The sequence below is a fragment of the Alosa sapidissima genome, chromosome 17 (genome assembly GCF_018492685.1).
Source record: "Alosa sapidissima isolate fAloSap1 chromosome 17, fAloSap1.pri, whole genome shotgun sequence".
Lineage (NCBI taxonomy): Eukaryota > Metazoa > Chordata > Actinopteri > Clupeiformes > Clupeidae > Alosa > Alosa sapidissima.
The window spans coordinates 5,507,344-5,525,286 of record NC_055973.1 but is presented as its reverse complement, the minus strand read 5'-3'; the positions used below and the strand labels follow the sequence as shown (position 1 = coordinate 5,525,286).

At 45.4% G+C, this 17,943-nt stretch overlaps 1 protein-coding gene across 10 annotated transcripts in view; it reads left to right on the top strand.

Annotated features, from left to right (window-relative positions):
- The first annotated feature begins 651 nt into the window (after positions 1-651).
- The window catches only part of asap1b (ArfGAP with SH3 domain, ankyrin repeat and PH domain 1b), a 75,999-nt gene continuing 58,707 nt past the window's right edge, over positions 652-17,943 (top strand). For 3 of the 10 annotated variants that reach the window (XM_042068566.1, XM_042068569.1, XM_042068567.1), the window contains exons 1-3: positions 652-896; positions 1,252-1,331; positions 2,614-2,740. In XM_042068566.1, the coding sequence (XP_041924500.1) occupies positions 1,273-1,331; positions 2,614-2,740 (186 nt within the window). In that variant the 5' untranslated portion in view covers positions 652-896; positions 1,252-1,272. The remainder of the gene's footprint in view (positions 897-1,251; positions 1,332-2,613; positions 2,741-17,943) is intronic. The other 7 variants (XM_042068570.1, XM_042068568.1, XM_042068565.1 and 4 more) reach the window with 3 other exon arrangements.

Genomic DNA, 17,943 nt, shown 5'->3' with positions numbered 1-17,943 from the left:
AACAGAACACTACAAATTCTAAAAGTACAGAATATGTAAATGTTTAGAGACCCCCCCCATCCCCCTAATTCCATAATTCAGTGATTTACTTGCCTATTAATAGAATGTGAACTTGAGTAGTATTCTTCAACTAATTAGTTGCCTAGGCCTACATTGATTTGCACAGAGTGGTTTTATTTAACTTTCTATTTTTCAGAAAACATTAGATGTTTACATTTTTCAAGAATGATACAAGGATCTATTTCCCAGCTAAATTTCTTAGTCATTGTCTTAGTTTGACAAAAGGCCATATCGTGCTTGGGTGAAATCGGTTTACTTCTGTGAGATCTCTAGTCAGACACATAGGAAAAACAGAAGAATGACATAATGGACAGTTTCGAAGGAAAACAAGACAATGACAGGGATATAGGTTGAACTGTTTTTGTCTGAAAAAGGAGGGGAGGCGAATCGGTAAGCAGACGATAGAAACTTTTCTGAGCGCTTCCATAACATTGGGGTTAGTCACATGCCACAGGGGCTCCCGAGGAAGCACTTGCTCGCAGTGTTTACCCAAATCTCATATTTCCTGTTTAAAGGCTTCTGGATTTCCTCAGTTCCTGTCCTCTCACTTTTTAGACCCTGTCCCATTGTAACGGGCCAGTTTTTTTCCTCTGCTCACATGGTAGGTCTCCCTTCTCCTCAACGCCTTGTCGAGGATCTATCCACGACACCAGTTGGAGAATGTAACACATGTTTTAAAAGGCTGTACATCGTAAAATTACCTTGCGCGTTGGATTAGGAAATCCGGGCGAAATGAAGTTAATATGAGGACCGCTGGAAATCACTTGGATTACCTAGTCAGTTTTTTCGATTTGGTTAGGCTACACTGCATTCGACTAAGACTTTCATCTGACGGGGTGAGTCAGCCAAAGACAATAGCAAACACATTTGGCTATATTTTGTAACCTTTTGTAACATAGCAAATGATCTCACGCGTCAATTTAAATTAGCTGTTCTTCCAGGTTCAGAAGACAAATTATTTGTAAGTGGGGGGCAGGGACCTTAACCTTAACCTTCTGCACGCATACAATCATCACACGTTACTAAGAAATGTATAGACTAGCCTACTAGTGTTAGTATTGTGTAGCCTATGCGTAGTACGTTAAGTGATTTTTGTACAAAGGAAGGAGACGCGCGGCGCAACCACTTTGTGCCTTCACTCCGTCAGAGCAAGCTCAATTGCACCATGTGATTTTTATTTATTTCATTTAGGTTGCAAAGTGACTGTCTGTCATGAGATCCTCGGCTTCCCGCCTGTCAAGTTTTTCCTCAAAAGATTCTTTATGGAACCGGTAAGAGCCTAGGTTGTCCGTTAGGATACAAACATGATGAGTCACATTGGCACATTGTTTTGATTTTAGCGTACAGTTTAAGTTGACACATACAGGCTAAATATGCACAGTATGCTATTCAAATAACCAGTGTAGGACCTACACCATGGTGATTTTAATGGAAGATTTCTGGAAGTAGACTCACGTCTAGGAAACTGTCTTGGATTGACAGGGACTGCATTTCAGGGTTTTGCCTGTAGGACACGCACTTGTTACATTGCAGAATAGGTCTACACCGTTGATAGGCTACATCGTAAAGCGGGTCTGTTTCAGCAGCTGGCGAATATCCTACAGCTAAACTGGACAAATAACTTGATAGACAAATGGCCAAAAATATAAAACATTAATGTAAGCATTAATTATGTAGCCTATGCCTATTGGTAGGCTAGCTATTTAGCCTTTTCCTGATCTTTCTGAATAAAAAAAGAAAAAAGAGCCATGGTTGGCTATTCGACGAATTATCTTTAAGGTTGTTATTCATTGAGTGTATAGACCTACAGGCTATAGGTAGGCCTATATATATAGGATATATTAATTTAGGTCTAGTTTGGAATTTACCCAAACCCGCTGCCACCACTCTTTGGCTTTAGCAATGCACAAGATCCGAAGCATGCGCAGAGTTCTTCCTTGTTTGTCTCCGTCATTGTGGGTGGGTGAGTTTCCACAGAGTGATAGAGATACAGAGAGAGAGGGAGAGTGTGAACGAATGTCAGAAACAGCGCTGCGTATTTTAAAGAGATATAGAGGGGGGCAAAAGCTGAGCTCTAATCAGAACAGTAAAATACTAACGATAATCGCAAATAGGCTATCGCAGAGGTATTTTCTCCACCAAATTACATCAAGGTGTCGGACTTTGCCATCGCCTGGAAAACGTTATGAGGGCATCCGCTATTCCATTTTACAGCTTGCATTGGAATCGTTTGGATAGAATTTAAACCCTCGTGATTGAACAAAGTCAGAGTTAAGGGACCCAAAAGCTTGGGAAGGGTGAGCCCGTCATCCCTTCCTCAAGGGAAACGTTTAGCCCGAGGAGTTGAACTTGTGAAGTATTTCAACAGAATCGACAAACGGCGTAGTGTAGCCTACTGTTTTCGCCAACTGCTGCCTAGCTGCGTGTCTAAAGATTAGGCATACCGTTATATATTCTACCGCGTCATTCAACCCATAACTTATCCATTTTCATGCTTTCGATTCTTTGAGCACAAATTCCCATATTTTCTGTTTGGACAAAACCTAACTGCAGGATGCCGGATCAGATATCGGTGTCCGAGTTTCTCGCCGAGACGACGGAGGATTACAACTCTCCTACGACATCCAGTTTCACCACACGGCTGCAGAGCTGCAGGAACACGGTCGGCGTTTTGGAGGAGGTAAGGCCACAGGCTGTGAGCAAAGTACCCTATAAACTTGTTTTCTTCGAGAAAACATGGGTGGCCTATGTTGGCAAAGCAGCACTGACTTCACCAAGATCACGGCCCGGGTGATGACCAACTTCCCTCAACCCGCAATTAGGCAGTCGCGGAATTAGTCTCACACACATGGGTAGCCTCTATCTAGTCGAGTGGGTTGAGTATCTGACTATTGAGCATGCTGCTAACGTTCAACTGTCAGGATATATCCATAGACCATAGATCAAAGACCTTTGGAATTGCGTGGAATAAGTGAGAGCAGAGACATTAGTGTAGGCTTGTGTGCTTTTGCATTCATCACAGGCCTAAGCTACCTCTATCAGCGCATAAAACTCAAAGTTAGCCTGTTTTTTAGCCTTAGTTATGTCCAATGTGTCCATGAGACAGTAGATTTAATCAAGGTCATGGTATATCAAAGATAAATGTTGTGTCTGCCTGTGCTGTGTCATCCCAGTGATTGGGCTATTCAGTATCAGAGCGATATGGACCCTCTGGCTTGTGTGGCTACTTTTGAACACTTTGTTTACATCAGTGTGGCTCCTTGAACACTTGTTTGGTTCAGCCAGGTGATTACCTTGAATGACGTGCTCACATGGCTAAAGTTAAGAGGGATAATCTTAATTGTGGTTGAAGCGGTTTAAACCTGGGATCTTCTGGCAGTAGCAGGATCATGCATCTTTTGACTGAGCGCATCAGTTCAGACAAAAAGTCATATTGTTTTTATTTCTTCAATCGAGGCAGCCCATTGCAGAGTTCTTCAGTCATTTGAAATGTTTACCTATAGAGATTGCTAAGACACTTGACCAAGATTATGGGTACGTTTGGCATTGGTTTACATTGGTTTACATGGGCATGGATTGCTAACCTGACTCTCGCCAGATGAATTTCATTCCGCCTAGCTCCACTCATCCATCTGGGATCAATCCATTGGAGTGGTGTTTCAGAAGGCTGGGCCTTATCAAAAATTCTTGCATATGATTGGATAAGCCACTTGTCCGTCATCTATTGACGTGCTACTTCAACCACTCACATCGAAGCCAACCTGTGACGCTGAGAACAGTCTCACAGTCGCTTCTACGCTACGTCACATCTATGAAACTCCCGCCCTGCGTCCTGATTGGCTTTACCATAAAATCCGGTGCCGAAATCACTCTCAACGGAAGCGATCCCAGATGGATGTGAGTGGAGCTAGGCGGAGCTAGGCGGAGCTAGGCGGAACGAAATTCATCTGGCGAGAGTCAGGTTAATGGATTGCCGCGGATCCCCAAAATGCTTTGCGTTCACCAATGGGAAAATGCCATGATTACGACACATTCTCAATCTCTATTGATAGTTTTAGGATGGCTCACGCTGTGGCATTCATCGTGAACAATATGCAAGCATGGCCTGGGGCCTTGGGCTATGTTACCTTGTCAAATAAGAGGCTGCATGAATTAAAAGTTGTTTCATTTGAAAACATGGAGCTCTTACATCAGCCTTGTGCAGCCGTGCAGTGGTGTTATATAAGTTGGTAGGATCAGTGTAGTCGCCCAGAGTAGACTCGTTCACTTTGGCATCAAACTGCAGTTACTGCTTTACAATGTATTGCAAGGTCAAGATCATAGAATCATTCCTACCAGGGATTTTGTGTGGATTTTAAAGTGTTTGTATTGTAAAGTGTATATTAAAGATAAAACAAACAACAACGCACCCATGTCCACTGTACATCTGGTCCTGGCAGGATTCAACCATGTGTGCATTAACTCACCATCTGATGTGAGCTGCCCATATGTGTGAGTTCACCCTTATGTCATATGTTGAGACAGCCTGATATAGAGTCTATTGCTATCGTCTAGGATTAGTGTGTTTAAGGATGCGGTAGGCCTGTCATCAAACTTAATCTACTTATCATACAATATATGGAAATATCAATAATAAGTTTTGCAGACCTTGATATTGAGGTGTGTGTGTGTGCGTGTGTGTGTGTGTGCGCGTATGCATCCTCTTGTTGTGTCGTAATGCAGAGAAGAGCGTGAGTGTTGCTCTTGCAGCTCTGGTGTTGCCGGGCAGAGGGGGAGGGGGAACACACACTCTCTATATCTCTCTCTCTCTCTCTCTCTCTCTCTCTCTCTCTCTCTCTCTCTCTCTCTCTCTCTCTCTCAAACTCACGCACGCTCCATTACGTAACAGGCAGCTTCAACAGCTCTGGAAAGGACTGCCAAGCCCAAGCTGGGAGCTGACTGTCTGCATCAGGAGAGAGAGGGAAAAGAAAGTGGGGCCGTGAGTGAGTGGGCGTCATGAATATGGTTTGTGATTGTGTGGTTGTGTGTGTGTGTGTTTGTGACTGTGTGTGTTGTTGGGGGGGCGTGGGGGGGGGGGGGGGGGTGTTACTGGGGTAGCCAAGCCTTTGCCGTTACTGAAGGATTTAACATGGCTTCCGCTCCTCATGGGGCATCAGCAGAAGCACTCTAATACCCGCACAGCCTCTCACATGTTCCAGACAGAGCTCATGAATCAGAGCTTGCGCTTGGTTTCCTTTTTGTTGCTGTCGTTTTTTGGCCACAGGAGCCGTACACACACACACACACACACACACACACACACACACACACACACACACACACACACACACACACACACAAGACTGATTGTGCGGTGTGCATGTATACAACCTCATTCACACAGATATAAATACTTTGGAAGATGTACATTTATACATGGCTCAGCAGAGGCATGCTCAGAAGCATTATTATGCAAGATCCCTCACACACACATTCACACACACACATATTTGTGTCCTTATGCATTCACTTTCTCTCTCTCCCACACACCCACACACACACACTGGCACACACGTACACAGGGCATAACCACGTCACCTTAGACAGGGCCTGTGCCCCAGGCGGCTGGTAAGATAAGGTCGTGTGGCGGTGTGTATCCCACAGCGGTGACTGAGGTCAAGAAAAGCTGGCTTCCCGCCTTCAAGCCAAGAAGAGCCTAAAGGAACCTGATAAAGTGATATGTTTAAAAACATTCATACCCCACTAGGGCTGGGACAACACGTCGACGTAATCGATGACGTCGACGCAAAAAATACGTTGATGCAAAATATGCGCGTCGATTCATTAAGCATAACGTGTGCCGCTAAATATTTTGCTTTTTACACCTTTAGTGTTTCCCATACGTTGACTAATCTGTGGTTGGGGGCCACGAAATCATTGAGCTGTGCTTTTCACGCACGCAGCCTTTCCTTGCCCCGGCCACTCTCTCTTGTGACTAGCCCGCTGCTCCTCCTCTGCATGTGCATTTAACAAAATATTCACGATTGTTGAATGTTACAACATAGAAGCATTGCATAGAACACGGTGGGATAAATTGCTATTAAATCCGCTAAGCATCGTGACCATGCTGCGCAAATTTGTTTAAAACTGCTGCATTAAAGTTTACTCTGCTAAGGTCTCATCACAACATAGTTTGGTCTCCTCAATGTAGGCTACTAAGTTAAGTTATGCAATCAAGCAGTATCTCAAAGCTAACGTTAGAATACTGTTCGGATGTCAAGTTTAGCATGCTTACTTACATCTGCTTGTCAATTTCGTTACTCATGTAGGGCTCATTTTATTGACTCTGAATGTTTGCAAAATCCCAATGTAAATGGAAAAGTGTTTTCCAAGACTCAAAAGTGCTTGTCCCAAGGAGAAGTAGGCTACGAACCGTTATTTGAACTAACTACGTTATGAATTGCATTCACACATCAGCAGCGTTTTAACGGTGTTAATGTTAATTGCAGGGATTCCCTCACGAACGTCATCTTAAAGTGACAGGCACTCAATTAGACCTACTGAACTGAACTGAATGCTACCTCTGACTAAGAATGCATTACTTTGCACTTGTATAGTCTTTTATTTTGGAATCTTAAGAGCAATAAACATATATTCCAATGTTAAGGAATTCATGTTTTTTTCATTCAGATATGTAAATCAACATGTATAAGTTGCTATTAGTCAATTAATGGGGAGATAATTGATAATCGAATCGAAATCGAATCGGACTGAAAACATGAATCGTTAGATTAATCGATGCATCGAAAAAAAATAATCGCTAGATTAATCGTTTAAAAAAATAATCGTTTATCCCAGCCCTATACCCCACGTTTCTTCGCAAGGATACTACTATGAGTGAATGGATTCCTATTGCTCAAGTCGATGGCTGCTATGGTGAACTTTTAAAAGCTGAAAATAGCAGCAATAATGAATCGTGTGAATTTTGTGGTATGTCCAATGGCCACCTGAGCTCACTGGAATTGCTTAAAGGTGCTCTAAGCGATGCTGGGTATCGTCACTTCTGTTGACTTTCAAACAAAACAGAGCTAGCTCGCTACTCTCTCCCCTGTGTTTTCTTGAGGTAAATGGTTAGCGCTTCGGCTTAGGACGGTAGGGTGGGTTTGAACTTGTGACTTCCTCACCCTTGTAGGCGTCTCACTCCATCCCACGAATGTGAAGAGTTACTGACTGGTGATTATCTGACCGGCTGGTTTTAGTTCATTTGTTTCCTGGCTAGTTGGCTGGTCAGGGTAAAAGAACTGCTGTGTGGGGGAGGTGGAGGATGTTGAAGTCGTATCATTTATGACTCACCTCACTGGCACCTTGATGCCCCCGCAAACTGTATGGCTGAATAAATAAAAAACATCTATTGAAGCTGGGTTGTCACACTCTAACACACACACACACACACACACACACACACACACACACACACACACACACACACACAGACTCACACACGTAAAAGTGCACAGAGATGCACAGACACGCCAACATTCATGTACCCATATGTGCATAAGGGAATTGTCTGCCATTAACTTCTCAAGAATATCACGAAACATCAACAAACACACTCCTTTATTCGCTTCCCAATTCTGCTGTATGCAGAGAACCTGGTGGATGTGAGTCTCTCTAGGGCCATCCAGCATAGTCAGATCTCTGCTCTTCTATTTGGGGTTTCACTTTGCCTTGTGCGGTCCTGAGATGTTTTTTTAGAACTTTCTACTTTTTGAGACTTCCAACACTGATGGCCTGTTTTTTCTCAGTGTGAGACTAGTTTATGTTGCCATTGCTTCTTGCCATCAGGCGTGTGGAGAGCTCCAAAAGTGAGCATGCTCTCTAAGCTCCTAGCTCGGGCCAAAGCCTGTCTCCACATCAGTATGACAAGTGATGTTTGTTCTGGAAGTCACGCAAAGGAGCTGATTAGGCGCATGTTAGTGTTCAACATTAATGCACTTCGCTGGTCTTAATGCAGAAGATGCACACCACACACAAATAACATGAGGAGCTGGCTTCAGCAGCTGTCCACCAAGAAGGTTCTCTTACATATATATACACACACACACACACACACACACACACACACACACACACACACACACACACACACACACACACACACACACACACACACACACACACAAGCACATGTGCATACACATGCACAAAGACACTAAAAGACTAATTGTATTATCACCTCTATCTGATTTTAAGTTACACAAAAAATAATGTGATTGATGGCAAGGAGATGATACTTGATCACTGTCATTCAGAACTTCTCATCAGTCTGAACTGGGCCCTCTTACACACACATACAGCACACTTAAAAAACATGCCTGACACCTGTAGCATCTATATAATCTCATGTCATGAATGTCTCTCTCACTCACACACACACACACACACACACACACACACACACACACACACACACATACATATACACACCCATCCTCCCCTGCCTCTCCTCATCTTCCGTCTGTCTTATTTTAGCTCAGTCATTTTCCTGTGTGTGTTAACAGGGGTAAATTATGCAAGAGTACAGGGCTGAATATTTAATGGCGTAACCCGAGGGGGGCACAACCCCCCCACCCCCCCCCCCACACACACACACACACACACACACAACAGCCCTGGAATCACCTGAGGTTGCCACAGTGACGCACCAACAACACCAGAAAGTTCTGGAATGTGCCCCTCTCCATTCGACACTGCAGCGTCGTAAGGAGACCTGATCACCAGCGTCAGATTAAAGGATGAATGCCTTTCTCCAGTGACACATTGTGCTGTACTGGCTCACTGCCCATCCGCTGCCCTGCCCGCTGTGGCACTGCACTGGGGTGCCTTTCTTGTGCCAGAGAGTCCATTTCCACTCCTTTCAGTTGGTTGAGGGGATATCTGGTGGTGGGGGGGATGGGATGGGGGAGTCACTGCTGCCATTTGAGTTGTGGTGGAGTCAAATTTCTAAGTACAATGTTGCTTTCACCTGAAATGTTGGATGTGGAAGTAGGAGACATTGTTGCTTAGATGTCTTCTTCCAAAGAATTTGCTGGATCTGGAGAAGTCCCATGTCCTTATACACTTAGTTATCCAACACTCGTCAGAGTCAATCAGTCAGACCTGACTCTGCGACTTGGTTTGTAGCGGTAAGTGTGGTGGACACTCCAATCTTGATTGAGGTCGTTTTGAAATAATTTCCCTTGGTGGTAATTTGCCGGCCGCATGTCTGTAGCAGATGCCGCACACACTCTACCATAGTGTAAACTTCCCTAGTGTTAGCTGTTTATCTCTGGCTAAGTGTTCCGTGTAACAATGAGCAGCAAGATGGCAAGATATGGCCACCTATATATAGCCACCCCTTGTCAACGGGATACTTTAGACTAACAGGAAGTGATGGCCTCAAGCATCACTAGCAAATTCAGAATGAGCAGTCACAGCTTCAGACAGGTTTTAATAAAGACTATATGCTGGATAGTTTCTAAGTATGTAAGAATGTTAAATGTCACTGATGCACCAGGATGCTAAATGTGTCCAGTTATTTGTTCAAAAGTTGTCCTGTGTTTGATTTTTTTATAAGACCTGTATAGGATTGTCTGTATTGAAATTGGAGAAGGATTGTTTGGTTTAATCTCCTTTCAGGTATCTTATAAAGCTCACAGAAGAACCTGCTCATAGAGCGAATGGCATAGTGGCGTGCGGTGATGTAGCAGGTCTGTTTGGGGTAGAGTTCACAAAATGTTTTTGTATGGGTTGCTTACTTCCTGAATCTGAAGAAATCCCAGAGGAAGTGAATGTGTCATCATGCTGTGGGTACATGCTTGTGTCTTTCTAAATTCATAACGATCATGTCAAACAACTAGATGTACCACAGAGCGGTACAAAATATGACCAATTTAGACTGTCTCACTAAATTGCATTATCCACACTCAGTTCTCACTGGTATCTGCTAGACAACAAGTACCAAAACATGATTAGTTCATAGATTTCACATGTAAAATTCATTTTATACAACCCCACCTCCATCTTGCCTGTTCATAATTCTGAGAAATTCTTGATTGTTTGTGTTATGTTGTGTGTGTGTGTGTGTGTGTGTGTGTGCGTGCTTGTGTGTGTACCTGCATATGTGCCTGTGCATGCAAGCGTACATATGTCTACTGTGTGAGTATGTGTCATACGTATGATTACTGTGAATGTATGTGTGTGTGTGTATCTGTTTGTGCACATGTGTGCACATGAAATGGGTTGACATGGCCCCTTGAGATCAACATACAAAAAAAAATGGTCCTCCTAAACCCTACGGTTTTCGAGATATTCACAGAAAACTGTGTCTGCCCTACCCTCCTTTCGGGGGGGTCCAGTCCAGCGGGGGGGCTACAGATCAAAACGAAAAATGACGGTTACATGCTATCCATGTGGGGGTACATGCCCACCAAGTTTTGTGTACCCCGGTCTTTCAGTGTCCCGGGAATCCTTGTTGGTGTACGTCGCTAAATGTACACATAAATTATTTTATTGTAAGGCCCCCCCATGAACGAAAGTACACAAAACTTGGCATGCATTTGGAGGGTGTCATAATGATCCTACACTTTTAATTTCGTGCAGTTTTGACCTTTTTTGAGCCAGAGATATTGTGATGAAAACACCTAATTTTTTGCTTTTTAATTTTTAACTAGGTGGCGCTATACATGAAATAAGTGGTAATGGGATGGGTTGACATGCCCCCTTAAGACCAACATACATAAAAAAGGTGGACCTCCTAGGCCCTACGGTTCTCGAGATATTCACAGAAAACTGTCTCTGGCCACCTACAGGCCAGTTGGTGTATAGTAACATAAATTAATTTATTGTGTGGCCCCCCATGAATGGAATTCCACAAAACTTGGCGTGCATACAGAGGGTGTCATAATGATCCTACATTTCCAATTTCGTGCAGTTTTGACTATGTTAGGTCACAGATACCTTCAATTACAACACCTCATTTTTACTTTTTTGTGTTTAACTAGATGGCGCTATACATGAAATGAGTTGTTATGGAATGGGTTGACATGGCCCCTTGAGATCAACATACAAAAAAAATGGTCCTCCTAAACCCTACGGTTTTCGAGATATTCACAGAAAACTGTGTCTGCCCTACCCTCCTTTCGGGGGGGTCCAGTCCAGCGGGGGGGCTACAGATCAAAACATTGACGGTAATTTGGGCATGCGAAAAAAAAAAAGAAAAAAAATCTGACTAAACCTATATGACCGCCGCTTCGCTGCGCGGCGGTCATAATTAATGTATGATAATGCATTCATGAAACCCTTCTAAATGTGCTTTTAAGTGGTCTAAACATAACAATAGCACTGAGAATGTAACATCATCCATCACACCAAGTGTCTAACAGTCTGGACACCGACAGCATCAGCATCCCGTTTAGCAGGAAGTAGCAGACTTCCCCTCTGTGAATGTTATTTAGGGGGCTTGCAGTGAATAGAGAGTGTGTGTGTGTGTGTGTGTGTGTGTGTGTTCTCTTGGTGTGTGTCTTCCCCCGGGCTCCTGCGTTGCGTAAGCGCTGTGAGAGGGGAGAGCCGGCGACCTGGATGCTGCCGTGCTCTGTGTTCTGGTCCACACACACACACACACCTCCTTCAGCTGCACCTGGGAGCCCATGGAGACTATGACTTTTTAATTAAGGCAAGGTTCTAACAAGCTCACGTTAGCATGCATGGGAAGGAGGCCACACACACACACACACACACACACACACACACACAGATGCTTATTACTCAGCTGTCCTCCCAACACGCTCATCTCGGGTGTGAATGTTGCCATTAACAAAATGTCACACTCCCATTGTGGGTCTTTTTGGGTGTGACCCACCTGACGTGTGATTATGTGTGCCTGTGTGTGGTGCTGCTACAGTGGGCCTCCGTTTAATGAAACTCACGAGAAAGTCGTCATGACTTCATCAGGTATTTGGTAGTGATGAAGACGGGAAGAAGTCAGGGAGGGAGGCGTGATGTGTGGACCATACTGAGAGGCTGGGGCTGTAGGGGAGGGAGGGGAGATGCCAGGGAGAGGGCGCGGTTGCGTCAGATGATCGCATGACATCGCTACGACCCCAGAGGCTGCGGCGACTGTTGCTGCACGTTGGAAGGGGGCGACGGGGGTGAGCTCTCAGCGCAGTGGGTGTTGCATAAAACCCTCACACGTGTCACGGGAGAGAGCAACCATGATCGGCATGATTGCAAATCATTTTGCAAAATACACAACGAGGGCAAAAAAAAGCCTCCTGTCTGTGTTCAAAAACCACACACAGAGTACGGTACGGACTTGCCTCTGATGAAGCATGTCATCCAGATCACAAGTCTTTCCCTTTTTCGATATTTTCCTTCCACTCTTACCTACTCCCTTAACTCGATTTCCATTCCATTTCTCTCTCTCTCTCTCTCTCTCTCTCTCTCTCTCTCTCTCTCTCTCTCTCTCTCTCTCTCTCCCCACCCAAACGGTCAGGCTGCCAATTGAGTGTTTTTTTGGTTCTCTTGCTGGATCTTTGGCTGAATGTGGGCGTGTGTGTGTGCATGTTTTGTGTGTGTGTGTGTGTATGTGTGTGGCCCATGACCAGCTCCTCCAGCTGTCTGGGGCCGTGCCTGTTGAGTGCTCACTGCCAGTGCGCCAGGGCTGAAACCAATGTCTCTCTCAGTGCTGTCGCTCCATCCAGGCCCATCCATTAGTGTGTATGTGTGTGTGTGTGTGTGTGTGTGTGTGTGTGAAGGGACTGGGACACACATGTTGCTGTGTGCAAGTATGAATGTTATTGTGAATTACTGTGTGTGTGTGCGCATGCACAGAAGGGCTTGCTTCTGATCTGTATACAGAATAATCATTATGTTTAGTAGGCTGGGATGGGATTTATGATGGGATTCTAGTTTCAGGCTTTTATACATCATATCATACTTACTCTTTCAGATTGACAATGAATTTTACTTTTTCGTCAACTGTAGTTTAGCCAAATCAGTCAGTTTGGCTATGTGATGTTTACATTCACATAGATGATGAGTTTCTTCGCTGCATACTTCACTGCTGTTGGTTTTATTCTGTAAACCATTCTCTTCAATCTCATGTGATCAACTGGTCAGTGCCTATTGGCTTTGTGTAGGTTGTCAGACTAAGGTACAGCAGACATCCAAATATTATTCTTTGAGTGGATGGACATGCGTGCAGAGACGCTAGTAGAGTCTAGGAGTCCATCCTGATTCGGTTCTCACTTCTCTTTGCGTGGCTGTCTCTTCTCTCTCTTCTGAATCTCGGCAACGTTCTGCCTGTGACTCAGACAGTCTGCCGCAGACGCCCCACAGATGGCCGTCTTCTTCAGAAGATTCATCAATCTTTTTTTCTCTCTCTTTTTTTCTTTCTTTCTTTCTTTCCTTCACTCCTTCCATTTTTGGGCGGTTCTCTACATCCCTCCCCCCACCACCACCACCATCTCTCTGTATTACGTCCTACTAAGCCAGCTCCGTCACCACGGAAACAAGAGGAATTTAAACAAAAACTCCCTGATCTGGTTGTCATAGCGTCACACACGCTTTCCAGTGCGGCTTTGCTGCGCGGCCCTGGTGGAGTTCTTCTGGTGTCTTGCCCGTCTCTCGGCCTTTCTTGACAGGGAGAACAGCAGCCAGCTCCCGCAAGCGGTGTATGACTCAGAGATCAATGTCAGGAAGGTGTGTGTGTGTGGGGTGCGGGGGGGGGGGGGGGGGGGGGAGCACTGCCTGAGGGGAATGAAAATGTCATGCCGCATGCCGTGATCACCTGCAAACCCGCCACAGAAAGTCCCCCCCTCTCCTTTTGTAAGGTTGGCAGTTGTGATGGCACTTCACTCTGAAAATGAGAAGGTGAGCGAGGGGAGTGTGGGCGGACGCCAGAACGCCTGTTGGCGGCGACACGGGTGTGCCGCTCTTGGTGTGCAGCCAAAGGAGTCAGCACTTGGTGGAAGGCCCAAAAGACGATGGCTCTCCTGAGCTGAGGTGGGTGTAGGGTTTTTTGTCGTCAAACTTTGAGTCATTTCAACAAATGGAAGCATTCCCTCCATTGTCATATTGTGTAGTGTCATGAATGCAGTATGCATGGACCTCCCTGTACAATGACCATAAGGTGGGCCGTAAATAATGCAAATACTCACTAGATCATTGCTCTCCATGCTTCATTATTTATAGCAAACATTGCAAACAACACTTGCTTCTTTTGAACCTATGTTGGAGCAGACTACAACAAATATGCCTTTTTCACATCCTTACGTTGATATTTCATATTTAAATCAGGTAGTTGATGAGGTGTGTTGTGTTTGCATCAGTGGTCAGTCTAAAGTGGTCTTTGAAGCAGGGGATGGCTTGAAGGAAGCTTGTGACGTCTGCTCTGTCATGTCGTTGTATTTTCACACCTTGGGCCTTGATGCTTATCCAGTGGAATGGCCCCACTCACCCGGCCTATTTAAGTGATATATATATATATATATACACACACACACACACACACACACACACACACACACACACACACACACCTCATGGCGGGGCGAAAGGGGATAGGCAAACATTGACATGACTCATTCACGGAACGCGAGTCGACTGAATTATTGAGAGGCGATGAGACAACTCCTGTCCCCTCCCTCTCTCTCTTCCTCACCACCCCTCTCTGTGTCTCTCTCTCTCTCTCTCACTCTCTCTCTCTCACGCTTTTCATCTCCCTCATGTCTCTCAGCTCCTCTTTCCCCTCCATTGCCCACACACTGCATGTTTTAAAACATGCAGGCTCTTAGGGTGACCAGGCAGCGGTGGACGGGGGCTATTTTCAGTGGTCTTACCTAACCAGCTGAGGCTCGTGGCATGGGACAGATGTGAGGAGTTGAATTATTGATGAGATTTCTGTGCGTGTATCGCCATGCTGCCCCCCCCCCCCCCCCCTTCACTGCCGAGAGGTGCATACAGTTATACAGTGTAGCTGCATACAGTTATACAGTGTACTGTTTATGTTTGCGTGCCATGTGCTGTGGTGTTAGCCTGGCTCATATCATTGAGATGGGGTCTGGGAACTACACGGTCATTTTCTGGTTTTTGAAATGTGGTTTATGAATGCCCAAAGCCGTTTATTGGGCGCTACGAATGTCTATCAAATGCGTCTGTACGTAGCTCATAACCGCTTCGGTGTGTCGTCATTGTCTTGCTGTCCCCCCTCCGTTCTGTGATTGGTTCCTTCGTTGAGGTGAAAACGAAGTCCATGGAATCCAGGCTGCCTAGCAGCGTGAATAAAATTGCGCACAAGGCAGCATGGGAAAACCCAGGCTACCGTGGGGTGCGAAAGTAGCGTCAAAAGCTTCCGCCTTCTGTGTCCTCTGACCACACCATCAGCCACCTGCATTTCTCTGTCTGCAGTCAGACATATTGGTGAAAGCCACTCCACTTCAGGCCGGGTGGTGACCATTACACCTTCTACAGTCATGCTTAGAGACGCCACAGTGAGAGACAACCACTTGATATCCCTCCACTTGGTCCTTCAGACTATTGCCCTCAGTCTTGGTTAGAGACGCATTGTGCTGAGCAGTAGGTCTCAATTAGCCGGCCTCCTAAAGTCACCCATGATGTTGACCCAGAAGAAAGTAAGGACTGGGCTGTTTCCAGACCAGTTGGAATGTTGTAAAAAATAACCTGGTGCAGCCCGCAGGCTGCTTTTGGACTTGTGGCATGGAAGCGCTAGAGTTCCCCTTTGCCAGTAATAGGATGTGTTTAGGCTTGGTGAGATGCTCGGTACACATGGGGAAAACACTTTTTCAAGTGTCTTACACACACACACACACACACACACACACACACTCACTCTCTCTCTCTCTCTCTCTCTCTCTGACTAATGTAGCTGCTGAGATCAAGGGAATCGAGTCCGACTGTGAGTCAGTTTCCAAATCGAAAAATAGCTACACAATGAATAATTCATTAACACCCCCCCCCCCCACACCCACACACACACACACACACTTCACCACCACTAACTGCTTTACTGCAGCACTTGTTTGCTCTCCCACATAAACTACCACACACTCCTGTCCTGATGCTTCTTCGATGTGATGGCAGACCCGACATGGCTGTTTACTTCCGCCATGTTCCAGCTCCCGCAGCAACAGGACGGGGGGGATGGGGGGGGGGGGGGGGGGGTCATAGCAGAGGTCAGAGGTCACCCTTACTCTTGTCAGAGTGAGCCTTCTCTGTCTTTAATCACCTTCATCATCACAGAGGCAGCGTTTCCAAGAGGAGGATGGCCAGGGTGAGGAGGAGCTGGATTAATGGAGAGATGGCATCTGGAACAAGGCAAGAGGGAGAGGACGTTGTGTGCATGGTGGCTAGTGAAGGAGGGAAGGAGCAGTGGGGAAATGGAGGGAAAAGGAGGAGTGTGAGAGGGATGGAGAGAAAAGGGAAGGGGAATGAGTGCTGCTGAAGGATTGAGGGAGGGTGGAAAAGATGAGGATTTGTACACTGATGCACTTAAATGGCAGCCATGTCCAGCCAAGGCACCTTGGACAGATGTGGACACCTCCTTCTCAACACACACATACTTACTGCAAATACAGAAAAACAGACTCACACATACCCATCCTTCCTACAGACGTCCCTAGCCCTGTAAACGTGTGTGTGTGTGTGTGTGTGTGTGTGTGTGTGTGTGTGTGTGTGTGTGTGTGTGTGTGTGTGTGTGTGTGTGTGTGTGTGTGTGTGTGTGTGTGTGTGGAGTGGCAAGTCAGAGAGTGAGAGCCTCACTGCTGGGCTAAGCCTTGAGGCAGACTCTAATCCTTCCCATCCGCTAACAACACTGGGTGCTGATACAGGATGCACAGCTGCACAGTTGTGTGTGTGTGTTTGTGAGAAGGGCCTGGGCGACAGCTGTGGGCATAGTTGGGAGGGGTATTTCTGATCTGCCATACAAACCTGGCGACATAAAAAAAAAAACAACTAAGCAAATTTGAAAAACAACAACATCCAAAACAAACCCTCTTAAAGCCAACAAAGCCCTTCCATGGGTGGTAATGCAGAGCATCTTGTAATTGAATTTGTGTTTGCAGGGGGGCTTGCAGGGGTAAATTAACATTACTCTGACTTTATGAGCATTTGGTATCCGAATAAGGGCTAGTCCACACGTACCAAACCGATCTTTTTTTCCTCCGTCTTCCCTGGAACCGTATCAAGAATATTTGCGTCCAAACATGACTCAACACGTTACTTCATATCCCAGGCCTATAGGTGGCACTGTTTGTTACAGAAATTGACCAAAGCTTGCGCGCTGTAGGCTATACAAACAGACAGAATAGGCTACGACTATGGCTATGACGAAAATGGCTAGTGCAAGGAAACCAGAATTGCTCGTGTGGACTGATAGTGAACTGTCAACTGTCGTCAACTGTAAAACTAATAAACTTTTTTTTTTTCGGTTTGTGAAGGGTACAGTCCCGTCCTTTTTTTGGCTAACGCAGATACAAATAATCTCCTTTACTTTGGTTGTAGGATAGTCCGTGATTCACATTAGTTTTGTCTATCACCGCAAGTGCAATAGGCTACTAAACGCTAGGCATACCCAAGTTCTAGGCTATTCTGTCTCCACATTTATAATATTGCTATAATACCCTCGTTAGTAACAGTGGATACTTTTGCCTGCACCAAATCGCGCATTCACATTTTGTGTGCATTAGGCTTAACATGAGTTCTAAGGATCTTTGTATGCTCATATCTGACTTCACTAGAATGAATGCATTTATTTATGTTGTAAGACAGGTAAAATAAATCAATGACTCTGGCACTACGCACAAACTAAGCTGCAAAGTCAGGCCAATAAATGACTGAGGTAGT